At 44.0% G+C, this 14,888-nt stretch overlaps 1 protein-coding gene across 5 annotated transcripts in view; it reads right to left on the bottom strand.

The window, feature by feature from the left end:
• Positions 1–14,888, bottom strand: part of mpp7a (MAGUK p55 scaffold protein 7a) — a 123,766-nt gene that overhangs the window by 26,783 nt on the left and 82,095 nt on the right. Inside the window, exons 7-15 of one of the 5 annotated variants that reach the window (XM_076761429.1) lie at positions 14,572–14,653; positions 13,946–14,031; positions 13,233–13,307; positions 11,032–11,228; positions 10,297–10,361; positions 3,491–3,538; positions 2,674–2,694; positions 2,547–2,561; positions 1,637–1,669 (exon numbers count right to left, since the gene is read on the bottom strand). In XM_076761429.1, the coding sequence (XP_076617544.1) occupies positions 1,637–1,669; positions 2,547–2,561; positions 2,674–2,694; positions 3,491–3,538; positions 10,297–10,361; positions 11,032–11,228; positions 13,233–13,307; positions 13,946–14,031; positions 14,572–14,653 (622 nt within the window). The remainder of the gene's footprint in view (positions 1–1,636; positions 1,670–2,546; positions 2,562–2,673; positions 2,695–3,490; positions 3,539–10,296; positions 10,362–11,031; positions 11,229–13,232; positions 13,308–13,945; positions 14,032–14,571; positions 14,654–14,888) is intronic. The other 4 variants (XM_076761430.1, XM_076761431.1, XM_076761432.1 and 1 more) reach the window with 4 other exon arrangements.

The following is a 14,888-nucleotide window of genomic DNA, read 5'->3' as shown; positions in this document are numbered from 1 at the left end:
TCTTTTGGTGTCCTCTGGACATAAAATGCACGCTGGGTGCCCATGACAACTCTTTCACTCTCTGTACAGAAATGAAAGTCTCCAAGCACTGCTTTCTAGAAAGGCCCGATAAGAAGGCATCATTGGATGCAGTTTTCCTCCTCACGCTCGAGGATTGCTTTTGGCAAAGGACCTTACAGACGTTGCATCACTGAGAGAGGCATGAAGGGAAAACAAACCAAAAACTAAGGACAACAACTGCCTACCCCCTCCCACTGCCTCCTTTATTTCCCCATGCAACCTCAGTAGCATTGCAAAAGCATCTGTAAGTTCTAGGATTTCAAACTTTTAGGGAGGGCCAACTCTAAATCATACAACCACATCCAACAGGCTGAAAAGCCATGCAGCAAGTACTCGCATAGAGAAGATGTTATTATAACTCACAGGTTTTTTTCTTCTCCTCCTCCTGAGGTTCTCTCATTTCAGTTAAACCTCATTCTGGGCTGTTGGAGTTGAGAAGCTAGAGTGCTGGATGTTGTTTGGGTACCGAGGAGGAAGAGGAGAGGCTGAGGTCATTGACCTCATGGAGAAGGCAGGGTGACAGTAAGGGCAAGCCTGAAGGGGACAGAGAGGAGTGGAAAAAATGGACTGGTGTTTGGCATAGCTCGGCCTTGGGAAGTGACCCTGATTGAGCTTGGCAGACATGGCTCAAACTCAGTATTTATAAACTCACATATGCGCTGGATATCCTGTGAAAACTGGAGTCTAAATGGTGTAGTTTGCAAGGAGAACTCTGAGGCCAGTTCACCTCTTGACCTTAACATCTGAATATAGACAGAATGGGATAGAGACAGGGAGAAGAGAGACAGAGAAAGAAATTAAGAGACAAAAACGAAAGAAAAAGGGAGATGGGCAGACAGAAGATTTGCTTCTGAGCCAGCTCGTACGGCCTGTGGTCCTCCAGTGGGACGATACCTTATGATTTGTCGGGAAAATGACAGTGGTAATAAAAACATGATGGGAAACATTTTCTGTACAAGACAGAGAATTGGAAGCAGCTCTCTGGAAAGGGCTGCAGAACCAAAGCGGGCCACGGTAATTGTCATTAAGTCTGACCGGGACCACATCAACGAGACCGGCCCTCGGCCCGGACCTCCAGAACAAAGCGCGGAAAACAAGCCGTCCTTTTAACCCAAATCCATCGAGAACCATTCCCAAAGATGTATTGAGACCCACAGCAGAGGCAGAACAGGATAACTACTACATTCTGCAAATCCATGACATGATTTGCCAGTGCATTCACGCTGTCAGCAAGGGAGCAGAAATAGCACACCGTAGGCTAGTGCACCATTATAGAACTACTCTTTGTGTTTTTACATGGGAGTCCAAGCTGAATCAGTTGTACCAAAAACACTCTGGGCTTTAAAAGAATATGTCAAACACATTATGAAAAGCAGGGAACTATTTCTCAGCATAACGTGACCCGGACAACAAAGTGCGATCTATGCAGGAAGGGCTAAAGGATCATGGAAGCATTAACGGAGGGGACGCATGTCAGTCTAACACACATCTTGGCCACTGTCTTCACTGCATTGGTGAAACTGCCACATCAAGAGGGCGGAGGACAAAAGGAAGACAAGAAGACAACATCTCTCACCTAGGTGGAATCCGCTACTATAGTCAGCATCCTCTGGTGATGAGAAAAGAAAGAAAGGAGAAAGCCAGAAGAGAGGCACAACATCATGTCAAAGAGAAAAGTCAGACACCCCTCTTACCATACTAGAAAAGGAAAAGGACAAGTCCTTAGAAATACAGAAGAAAATACATACAGGTAAAGCTAACAAGACAGAAATCAGATTTTATGTGGTACTCATGTTGGTTGAGTTTCAGTTAATTATGTCCACTTTGTCCAGAGTGATAGCCATTGATGTCGTGGTAAATAAGCACAGAGGTGAACTATGACCTCTAGCTGATGATCATCATTAAATAACACAACAAAAACATCCTTCCTTTTTCTTCTTGTTAAAAACAATGCAGTGAATTTACAACAAAACTGTGTATATTCTTCAAATAATTAACCTGAATTTGGGTTTTCGATCCACAACATCTGTGGCCATTGCTTTGGATGCTTTTTTTTGGAAGTCCATGAATAATTTAGTATTATGAGTGAGTTCTGCAGGCGTAGGATTACTGACGGTGTACATGTGAAGGAATGATTCTCCAAATGATGTCCACTTTAATGAAAATGACAAGTTATCTGGTGAAATATGAGGCTTTGTGCAATGCAAGAGCCAATAACCTGCAGACTCTCCACAGTGTTTAGAGGAGAAATTGACAGTGACGTCTGAAGTTTGCCTTTAAGAGCGATTAGCTTTGACATGAGAAGACAGGCTGGATGAAAACAAGAAGGATGGAGAGCAGAGGTGAGAGGTAGACCTTTCATTACACACAGAAATTAGAAATGGGAACCAATCACAAATGGTTTCACTGTCTGTGTATTGAAACACTATCAGAAGGTGACCTTTCAGTAAAGTGCTATTCAATGTGAAACGTCAGACAAGTAGTACCTTCGATCTCCTCGGCTGTGAGTGCAATAGAAGCAAGGGATGGAAATGACTCACCGTTAGGGGAATGTTTGGATTGTGAAAAAGTAAGTTGGAGGACGAGATGAGAGAATAAGAAGAGAGAACCTACCAAACTCTACAGCCACATCATCTTAGAAAAGCAAAACAAAAGACAAGCAAATGACAAAAAGAAGAGTTAAGAAGAGTGAATTCAGAATTTCATATGTGAAAAATTCTAATCGAAGCGACAGTCAAGGTGGTTTGTGTCTGTGCTATAAAGTACACGAGCACAGAATACTGTGACAAATCCATATTAAAGCACTGTTTTTAGTTGTCATTTCTTATACTAAATTAAAAATTAATGTTTGTGAAAAATGCTAAGATCTACTGCTATGCAATTACATCAAGTACTCACTCTGCAGTTAGTGCTACTGTGTCTAAAAGTTTAATTGGAAGGAAAAAACCCAACTCATGGTCCACTTAGTAGCTTTTTCACAAGCTTTTAACTGCAACTCAAGGAGTCTGCCCGAAACTCCATACTACTGAGTATGCCAAAATAGTATGAGTAACTGTAGTATGAACTAAATAGTACGAGAGGTGTGTCAGCATGCAACTGACGACAACAACAATCAATTATGCTTCAATTAATGCATGCATGTAAAGGATGTACTGATATAATTAGCATTATTTTTATGATTACAGCTAGATAAGGGATTACTGCATACGCCAGGAGAGGTTGGTTGGCATGGGTTGCCACGGTCAAGCGTCACCAAGGAGGCTCTCGGAACGCAGCTGAAAGCTCAGAAAAAAGCTAGTGAATGGACCTTGAGATCAGACTTTTTGTTTGCAAACTATTCTATTTAAATATAAAAATCAACTTTCACATTGTGCTAAATAACATTTCTACTGTTTCTACTTTCATAGACAACATTTGATTCTGTTGTTACCTAGTGAGACACAGTCTGTGGTACAAGTCTGTGGTGCATTCACTGTGACTTCACAGAAAGAAACAGATTTAGAAACAGATTTAGATTCAAAAGCCTGCAAATGGTTAAATAATCTGAAACTGCTCTGGGGTTCAGACCAAAATATTAAAGGGACCATTCTTACCAAGCATTTTTAAACAGGGGTGTGTTAAACAGTAAGGTAGCTTTGGAAATGACTCCAGATGTTTAAGGGTGCCATCCAAACAGCTATAAGATGATGGTTTCAAAATGGTAGCCAGTCTGTGCGTGTGTGTTTGGTTTAAGATGCCATGAACATTTGGAGGCACTTACAGATGCTTCCTCCCCTTCCCCTGTTCCCATTTTGGCCAAACAAGGTTAAATCAAAACATACATAACACCATCTACCACAGTGCGGGGCTCGCCTTACAGCACCATGTTCATTTCCCAGAGCGCACCGCAGCTCAGGGAGATGTTGCGTCACAGCCGGAGTTAATGACTAGCCAAAACAGCAGTCAGGACCGATCACTGCAAAGGTTGTTTCGTGCTGGAAACATCAGGCCTGAGAGCGGTGACTGTTTTGAAGTGTGCAGCCAAATGTGTCTTGCCTTTATCTGACATCTTGTTTCACATGTTAGTCTTCACGGCAATGTTCCTACTGATGTTGCCCTCCTCCCGTCGTAATGTGACATTTTAAGTTGAACCAGCTCCTAAACCACATTTTGAGTAGGATGAGAGGTAATTGTAGAAGGGAAGACAGGGAGAAACTTGAAAGAGGAAACGAGGACAATATGAGAATGATAAAGATATCTAAAATCCTTCAAAGTGTTGCCCTTATTACGCTCTGGAAGGCTTTCATCTGGTGCCTATCTGCCACAGGAATGGTTTGCATTGCCTAATGGCCTCATAGCCTTGTGCACCAGCATTCCTGGTCAAATGAAACACCATGCGATAACACTGCAGAATGTAAATCGACAAGGCATGGTCTATCTGAGAATGCCTAAACGGTGGAAGCAAAACCGTGTCCTTTGCCTTTTCTGAGAGTGCATTTCACCCGCCTGCCCTTAGGAACATTTTGAGAGTGGTGAGAATGAGCTGAAGTCATAGTCCAATGTGAGTATATGTGGACGGCCAGGCCTGCAGTGATGGTGGCAGCCAAGCCTATCATTTACTGAGCACAGGGAGCCATGGCCGCCCTGACTGCGGCGGCCGACTTTCGCAGAAATTCTCAGCGTGCAGTCAGCCAGTCTACCACCAGTCAGCGAACCGACCTTAGTAGATGCTTCATGTCCAACTCGCCCCCTGGAAAGGGACGCACGCTTAGGGGTATATCACATGTCGCCCACATACCAAAGCTTCACCACAGAGGATGACAGCACGGGTGAGATGAGGGTAGTGTTGAAATGAAGGGAAAGGATGGACAGCAAGAAGAGAGACAGAGTGGATGTACTGTTTGTTAAAGGATAATTCCAGTTTACTTTAACTTGGGTTGTATTTTTGTAGTTTTGGTTACTTTTATTATTTGAGATGACATTGCATTCGTGAGAGTAATTGCTAAGATCTGGAAACATGACGACATGGAAGCCAGTTCTTATGCGGAAAGAAACTCAGTCAGACAATCAGAGAGGTTGTAAACAACAGTTGAGTCAGACCATCTAAATTATTTGAAAGTAAAACCAAAAGAGAGGACAACCATAAAATCGAAAAAATCTAAAAATCGAAATCCTTTTAATCCTTCATTGCACAAGTCAACTGTGCATGTAAAAATGTGGTAAGCTTGGTGAGTCCAAGTTAAACAAGGATACTTTTACCATTCGTCTTTGATTTATTACACTAATTAGCTGGATTTTGCTGAAACTAGAGTCATCATCAAACCCATCTTTGTTGTCAGCCTCATTATCAACACCCCAAAAGTGTAAACGATCATCCAATTTGGCAACTCAGGGCACTTAAATCATAAATTAGACTCACATAAAATAGTCTGTTGGATTATAGTTGGCTTTGGAGCTGTATGGATTATATCTGGCACAGCCAATCTGCACGGCTGCTAGAAAATCTTTCAGCTATCTCCTTACGAGAGAGGAAGAGACAAAGGACTGACCCCTAGTCAGCACCCTGTAAATGGCCCTGAGTTACGAGCTGATGTCACCCTCGCAGCCAGCCAGCGTACAGATGGCCTTCTCCTTCAACAAACTGGACGCTGTCACTTTCTCTCTTGCTCACTGTATCTCTCTCTATTTTAAACAACCAACATGAGACCAGCGGAATTTTCCAGATGACACAGAAGGAAGATCTTTGTCGTGCATCTTTTGGCCTTCAAACGTAGAGCTGATTGTTCAAAGTCAGGATAAGGACGTGAATGAAAGACAGAATAGAGCTGCACTGCATTAAAAAGCGGACTTTATATAGGTAGCAAAATGCTACAACTAACTCAGAATTGGGATACTGACAACGAGGGAGGGGGGGAGTTTTAATGTGGAGGGAAAAAATAACAACTTGATCTATAAAACCTTAAGGGTGGTCTCCATGGGGTTATCTGGCGCTAACCTTTGAGAATAAAATGGAACTTTTCTCCCGCACCCATTGCGCTTCTAAATCTACTCCTGTGTCTGTAAGCGTTTAAGTTGAAAAATGAAATGGACGGATAAATTGAACACAGGGCCAGGTTCAGGGCCACTTAAGACCAATCTCAGGCGCCATTTCAGAATGGTTGCTCAGGAGAGAGAGGGAGCACGAGCAAGAGGGACAGCGCTGTAATGTATGGAGAGAGATGCAGAAAGACCTCAAGGTGAGCAATAAGTGTGTCCACGTGTTTGGCAGACTGCAAACCAAACCAAACAATCAGACAGTGGAGAGGTTTGCATGTCAGACAGAGGAACAGACATGCTGTAAGAAAGCCCAGAGAGACGTTAGTACGCTCAGAGAGAACAGATGGGGAAGCTGGAGGAGAGCCAGGTATTGGTGGAGGGGATCTGGGGGGTAGAAAGGGAGGAGAGAGGTAGGCCAGGTTGACAACTATTGATGTAAAATAGTTGATCTAACCCCTTTACCCGAATAATAATTGGCTTCAGTGGGGCAACTGATGGCATTTTAAACATCAGTTTCATAACCGAGGAATGCATCTACAGAAGCGCAGAGAGCAACAGTGAGGAAAGGGATTATTTATATCTAGCAAATGTTGGGCGTAAATGGACACGGTTAAGCAATGCTCGCTGCAACCCCTCGCCAAGACCAATATTGTTCCAGCCGACGGAGCTCCCGGGCTGGAAAGAGAGAGAGAGAGAGAGAGAGAGAAAGAGAGAGAGAAAGGGACCCCCTCCTCAATCACCACCTCCGTCCTCTGCTTGGTAACAGCGGGGTCTCCACAGTATCCTTCAATTAGGTTGTAGTTTATGGCCTCAGGGCCCAGCCGGTCCAGTGTGTACGGGGCCAGGATCCAAGCTCTGTCTCCCTCCATCTCTCTTGACCCAGCCACCTCCACTCCACAGGGCCACATCTGCTACCGAATGTGACCCCGTGGCTGCTTCTCTCTCTGAACACTCCATCTTTTCTGCATCCCCTCTTTCAGTTTGGACTTTCCTTTGCAACCTTCACTTTTATTCACTGAACTTAGATTCCAAGTGGATCCAACATTTTTCTCAAATTGACTTTTCTGTATTATGAACACCCTGAAATGAATATGTGTCTGCGTCTCTGCAAGAACAGAGAGTGAACTGTTATCATTCCCCAGTTATTCATCTAGTCCTAATGGGGCCATGTCAAGAGACTTCCTACTACTGCTGCTGCTGCACACACAACTAATCCTTACAGCATGCATGACATTAGGAAGAAAGTATTGCTACAGTCAAACAGAGACTTATGTTCCTTTGGTAGGGGCCGCAGCGGACTCGACTACATTTTACACCTGCCCTCTGAGCATGGGGTGGGGGTGGGGGTTACAAATCCCATAACTCATAAGAGGAACTGGGCCATTAAAATGAAATAGTGAGGGAACAGTACAGCACTGTCTGTCTTTAACTTTTTAGCAGGCTATTTTTGGCCACCCTGCACCATGTATGCCAGTATGCGGTTGAACATAACTAGGAAATGACAACATCCATAATTCACCCGAGGGCTTGAATCTGAGGTAAAGGAGCCTAAGTTTAGAGGTGGTCAGCGTAGCTCTGTTGGTTATTTCAGAGCTACATATTGAAAGAGTCATGTTACATTAAGGGCTCAGCGCCATGTCAAGGGCAACAAATAGTCAAATGGACTGTTTAGTTCAATGGGGTCATTGTGAGACCAGAGCAGGCCTGTAAAGCAAAGAACAAGAGCAGTGTATTTTTCTGAGGGTTCATACGTTTTGGAAATGCAGCATGAAAGGAGAGAGACCAGCTGTGCAATGCAGAGGACAACCTATGTGCTCTTATTCAGCCTAAATATGTGGATATGAATATGAAGGAATAGGCAAAGATATGACGGCAAAGCAAGGATGCGAGGAGGGAGGACGGGAAAGGTGTAGAGGAAGGCGTCATGTAGAATTTTTTGCAGACAAACTCACACCTGTGTGACGTAACATTTAGAGAAGGCTTTCACTGTTGAGGAGTGGTGTACATATGGCATGATTAATACTATGACATACAGATAATGTATAAGCTGCACTAAAAAATTAATTCACTCTGGCAGCCCAAAGTTGCACGAGAGACAATTTTGAATTAATTCTTTCAGTTTTGTAGGTTGCAAACTTGGAGTTAAGTGCACAGTGTCAATGTAGTAAGTCTGTGTGGGCCGGGCTGGCCCACAACTTCTGCAAGACCCACAGCAGATTTTGGCAGCATGTTTTCCTCCTCCATGGCTACAGACAAGCACATGCAGTCATATTGTAATGCGTCGTCATGATGCCAGCTGGATAGCCTTCCATTCATGCACTGTAGCTCGCCATATACAAACCAAATTGCTATTTGGCAACTGTTTGTAAATCATAGCTAATGTCTTTGCCATTTTGAGATTGCATGTCAGGGAAGCTCTTATAGAGCTTTTCTGTCAGGTGTGGCAGAAAAGTCCTGCTGTGGGTGCAAACGGTTGTGCATAAACAGCAGCCAGAGCAGGTAGGGACTGGGCTGAAAGAGGCAGGGCTGTTCAGACCTCTACTGCACGCTCCTTGGTAAGGTTGGATGAATGAACGAATTTATCAGCTCTCAGTGCCTGGCTGGGACCAGCGCCAGTTGTGCTTTTTTTTCCCAGGTGATTTTTTCATTCATTCATTTTTCAATGTTCAGAAGCACAAAGAGGCCAGCAACAGCAGAGAGAGGCAGCACTGCGGTCACAGCATCTTCACTCATAGAGCTAGAATATTTTCACATCTCACTCTGTGAGTTAAGGGTTTATTTCGACCAAACGGTTAGTTTCAGTTATTCATTAGACTAAAAGAGCCAAAAAAATCTAACAAACTCGCTGCTCATGGGTGGGAGTGGGTGACAATTGCCGGTTGTTGGGTTGACAGCGGGTGATTGGGAAATTCAAACTGCTCAGTCCCACATTTCTTTCTGGTGCCTGGCAGAAGTGCCTTGCCGATGGAGCAGCTGCAGGCTTGTTCTTGGAGGCAGTTATTGATTTTGATTTGACAGATTAGTTGCTTCCTAAATGTTGGCAAGATTTTGCACTAAAAAGCCACGAGGAAATCCATGGTCTGTGGCAAAAGAGGACAATTTTACAACACTCTAATCGGCATTTAAATTCAATCTTTTAAAATTGAATCTGTTTCTGGTGGTACTATGAATCTTGAAACAGTGGCCATGGTGATTTTAAACCTAACAAAGTTCATTCATGCCATTATTATGTTTGGAATTGCCTTCTTTTCAGAGATAAGCTAATTAAAGTTAAGCTGTAACACATTTGAAGACTCATTTTCCTGCAGTGATGGTTCTCTTTTCCACTGTGTTACAGTATGAACTTCTTTTGTAGTCTTAACCTGAAAAGCAGGGTCCGTAGGCCATCCCTAATTGTTTCTGCTGCTGTCAATTCCTTGTGTAACATGGTTTATGTCTTCTGTCTTCATTGTGAAGCAATCAACAATCTTTGATTTATAAGGGTAATTTAGCTATAATCCCTCCATTTCCTGGTGCCCTATATGCAGGCTTGTTAGTATAATTCTGCAAAGTGCTCCCGCGGATGCATTCTCTCTCAACTTTGCTGCACTGACTAGCCAAGGTTAGGGTTACTGTACAGGCTCACATCAGAAGGTACGTTAATGCTCTCTAGAGAGCAGCACTGAGCCTCCATCACATCTGTGGGTCTACTATCAGATCATTAATCCATCATTAGCTTCTCTGAGATGTGGAGAGGTGAGCTGGATGGGTAGGCTGGCTGGTGTTTTGGCTGGAAGGTGCAAAGGCTCAGAGAGGTTTTCCAGAGGGCGAACCTCCTCCTTCTTCACATTAAAGCTCCTGCATGACTTATACCACATCAACACATGGAAAGGCAGAGGGGGACAGAGGCAAGAGAGTCTGGCAAGCGACCGAAAGAGAGTCTGAGAGATTGAAACATGGAGCAGACAGGAAAATAAGAAGGGGGGGGATCCAGACACAACACTTCCTCTGATGACAGGCGTGAAGCAGTGCAACTGTACAGGAAGCTTCGGCAGTGGCCTCAGAGTGCAAAGATGAGCCCTGAGCAACTGTACTGTAACTGCACCGTTAGTTAGTTAGTTAGTTAGTTAGTTCCTACCCCTTCTTCTGCAGTACCTCTCCCAAGCCCACCCACCTGTTGCAGTGTGTCATGCTCTGGTTTGTTTGGGGGGGGTGCTATCACAGTACATGATATATGCTTACATGATCGTCGGGTAGAAGTCTTCTGGAACGGCAGAGTTGCGCTAGGTCGCGGCAATGCAAATCTCCTGGAAAAGGAGGGAGGAGGATAAAGAAAAGAGAAAGAAAGGGAACAATAAAACCATCAGTTTTTATGACCGCACAGGGAATAATAAACACTCCCTGCTATGCTACAGAGAACCCAGTCTTCAGTATCCACCGGTTTCATTCTGTCAGCTGAGACTGGTGAAAGAAAAGAAGGGAGCTTAAGGAGTGAGGAGGTGAAGGAAAAACACACTTGCTGTTGACAAAAGTGCTGGGTTAGATCTGAATGTTTGTGAAATGTTCTCTCGTCTTTTGCTCTTCTCCTTCCCTCTTTTTGTGTGTGTGTGTTTTTTTTCCTCCTCGGGTGCTCCTGGACGGTGCCAAGAAACTGCCCCGGCCTCCTGAGCTCTGTGTTGCACATCAAGTGCGGCCGTCCGAGCGCACACTGATGTGCGATTTTCCATCCACTTGCCGTCCAAAGTGGATCGGTACCAGCGCTATCATTTTCTGTCATTACTCATTTCGGGCCAGACATTGTGCGGAAATCCAGACTATTTTGGCAGTTTGAGGCAAGAAAAAAAAAAAATGGAGAAAAGAGGGAGAGAAAGAGAGTGAAACTTGTGTGACTGTGACAGCGGCAGAGACAGTTGGGCCAGTCTTGTTAAGAGGCAGTGGTAGACAGGACAGACTGATCTAGCAAGCATTGTTTCTTACCTCTCCTGGAACTGTTTGGATGGGATTAGGCCAGCACGGGGATTGGCGTCCCCCTCGTGTTTAGCCTGCCACCACGTTGCATCATCTTGGCTCATTACTTGAAGGATGGAGCCCTTCTTGAAGGCCAGTCCAGCCTCCTTACATGGGATGGCTTTGTCCTCCTTAGGATCATAGTCAAAGAGCGCCCTCACAAACACCTGCAAAGAAGAGGGGAAGGTAAGAAAACAAAGAGCTAGATTGAGGGCACAACAGGAAAAAAACAAAGTTTCACTGTAAAAGGTAAAATAGAGAAGGTGCTTCACCAACACTCAGGGTGACTATTCTTGAAAGGTCATTGCAATCAGAGGTTGAAACCTGCAACTACGGGCCAAGTTAGTCTCTCCATCAACACTTAGGATGGACTAAACCCTGTCACTGCCCTCTAAGTGTGATGAGACTTAATATCTCCTCAGACAGAGACTCTAGTATCAGGAGTCTTTCTACATTAAGGAATAAACTGATGCAGAAAAAAAATTGTTTTCTTTCTTTAAGGAGTTGGACTGATTTGCTTTGGCAGTGGGGGTGGGATACACCTCATCAACACAAAGGAGGCTGGACCTTAAGGAGGAAAAATCTCTGACATCTTTTTCCATTGTGGGCGAGCTGTAACCTAAAGCACCTTGCTGTGTCTACTGTCCAAATTGAGCTCTGTCATGATGAGTTAGCACTCCTAAGACACCCCAGCTCATGTGGAAAGAAGAAAAGAGAGGGAATGAAAGTGTGTATGTGTGAAAGAGAGAGAGAAAACAAGGGAGATATTAAATTTTTCGATGCTCTATTGATTTAAAGAGTGCTTTGTGCCATGTAGAAAAATTATGTTTCAGACAGAGATGTTTTGTTTGGGTCATAACAGCCGCGTTGGCTGCTAAACCCTCCGACATAATACACTCATACATCTACACACTAAGATCTCCTTCTTTTCTTCCTTTGGCTCAGTTTTTTTTGGCCTGTACATGTTCAGCCACTTAGCTGCCCTTCGCTGCATCGACAATACCTGATGTAAGCGTGCAGGCTATTCTCATGAAGGAGTGGCTGAGTGTTTGGCACTGGCAGACTATATTTCAGAAGGATTCCTTAAACGGCCAGACAGTTTCAACCATTACATGATGACAAAGGATGTAAGTGGCCCACCCTGTCCTGTACACCTCTGTTACACATGCAGCGTGGGTTGCGTTGTGAATAATGATAAACCGCCTCCGAACTTGCAACTTAAAACCAGTGAGTGGATCCAGCCTCTGTCTGCTGCTGATAGATGAGTGTGTGGGAAATGCTGCATCAACACCCCAGTGGGTGAAAATGATGGTTTGCTGGGAGGAATGACAGTAAACCACCCTCAAAATGAATGGCTAAAGGCTACAGTGTATTGGTGCAGTCCACATGAATGAAGATAATGTCGTCCTACATGTGGCTGGATATCAAACCTCAACACATATTTGGTAACAGAAATGTGTCTTTAGCAATGAGTATTGACATGGTTGAGTACCGAAAGCTGGCGTGGAATATCTGGACAGATTCATAGTCTTCTTTGCATATTCTTTGATAAAGTGTGAAGTCTGATCATCCAGTCTGGGGCAATAAACAGCTTTTATCATACCAGTGAGCAAAAGTTTTTTTTTAACCATACTGTATAAATCATACAGCTAACTATTTCCACTATTTTAAGCTCCGGCCTGTGGTGTACAGGCACTCTGCTACCCCTGAGACAAAACATGCAATGCTGACATTGGAGGTTGGCATCTGTTTGCTGTCTGAGAGCACATTAAATGTACTTCTGTGAGTAACCACTCGGCCTGTCAGTGAAGGTGGGAGAATCATTTTTAAGTCTCTGCATTCCATGTCAGCCTCGAAAAAAAGATATGTTGACAAGACGTTTATGTACACAATAAAACAAGAGTTGGGTACAACAGTTCTGTAAATGACTGGCTGATGTCTTATGTAGGCATTAATGTGGTCAAAATGAATCTGATATAGAACGTCAGGGGAGAAAGGAATGCAGAAGCAACAATCTGACAGAACTGTGGAAGAACATTTCCTCACTGTGCCTCGAAAACAATGTTTGCATCCAACAAAGGTATCATGCTGGAGCAGAGACGTGCACTCTGTTTTTTACGTCTATGATCGTAACCCAATCGAGATAATGACTAAGGCAGGACAACACCTACCTTTGGCTCCTTGGATGTTGCCTCCTCCTTGATGCCGGGGATGACTTTAAAGGTAATGGCTCCTTGTGATTGGGCCTGAATATTGAGAGAGACAAGATTGATACAGTAGTTTAAGTACAAAGGGAGGGGTGGAAACACCAGTCATTGGTCTTGCAAATACTTCACAAAGCACCTAATCCAATGCAAGTCACATAATGCAAAGTGCTGTTTGATTTTTCAACAATGGAAGGGTTATTAGGATTGGATGACTCTGCTTGGCAGGACGGAGTGTGTGTGTGGGGGTAAAAGGAGGAGTGTTGAGAGCTATCATCTGCTTCAGAAGCCTTTGTGTCTGAGAAGGCCTCCAGAGTTTAAGAGACTCTTTCCTCTGCAGTTGTCCCCCCTGGCAGAGTTCAGGCCCATGACGGAGCTTATTTGAGGCCTGCGGCAGCGCCTGCTTGGAGGGACTACAAAGGATCGATCTCATCCAGGGGGAACGTGTGGCTCAATGCATGTGCAGAGAAAGGCTAGTGTTTGGTTTTCAGTACGGCGATGGGAGGCATGGGGTCCTGGATGAGTTAGAGAAGGTTTCTGCCATCACAAACAAGGAATAATACTTTTGCCAAGGGAGTGGAGCCGAAACACAGGAGAAACCCTTGGACAGCGCACACACACATACACACAGGGCAGAATGAGAGCAGTCACACATGCAAACACAGATGGATGAGGCTCACCAAAATACGAATGATTTCTTCTGGTTTCTTGTCATCCACAGGGATTCCATTGACCTCCTTCAGTTCATCTCCGACATGAATCAGACCTACCACACACAAAAACAAAGTTTGCATATCAATGATCACTATGATCATTATTCTAATGTCCAAACGTAAGTCAGCTACTGTGTAAGAGTCTGGTGCTCACAAAGCCTGGGGATATGTACAGTACATCAGATTAATGTTGATCGTCATGGTGGCATTTGAGATTGGAAAAAAACCAAAACATTATTGTCGACACATGTGGAAATTTGCCTTTGGCTTCACTGCGGCAGGGCTGCAAAACAGACTGGACACAATGAATACAAAATCAAACAGGAAACATGTGGGCAACAAGCAGAGCTTCACAGTCTACTTGTCATTCATATTCATATTTACAAAGTAGAAAAGGAGCAATTTATGGCACAGAAATGGTGAGATTCAGGTGCAAGGATGATTCCTGAATACATTGCTTCCTTGTTCCAAATCGATTTTAATCCTGTTGTAATATAAATCTTCACAAGGCGGACTCATATAGAAACGTGGTTGTTTTAAATGCAGGCACATATGGTTGGACCCACTAAAGAGACAAAAGAGGTGGAACTGACCGCTTCTGTCGGCTGCCCCTCCTCTCATGATCCGGGCCACGAGGATGGCTCCTGTTTGTTCGTCACGCCTTATTGTTGCCCCCTGCAAAGCAATCAAAGAGAATCACTACAGACTGGATAAACTGCACATACAATATCCGAGAAGGGGAGAAAAGCTGAAAGGTGGGTTTCCATCAGTGCTCAATTGAATCTTTAAAGCTAAGGTTTACATGCATGCCTTCAGAGAAACAATGGCAGAATGTGAGCATGAACATTAAAAATCATCCGACAACTACACGTTAAATAATCTGATGGGATGGGTCGACAGTTTGTTGCCG

This window comes from Chaetodon auriga, chromosome 21 (genome assembly GCF_051107435.1).
Source record: "Chaetodon auriga isolate fChaAug3 chromosome 21, fChaAug3.hap1, whole genome shotgun sequence".
NCBI classification, from domain to species: Eukaryota; Metazoa; Chordata; class Actinopteri; order Chaetodontiformes; family Chaetodontidae; genus Chaetodon; species Chaetodon auriga.
This window is presented reverse-complemented; position numbering and strand designations above follow the sequence as displayed.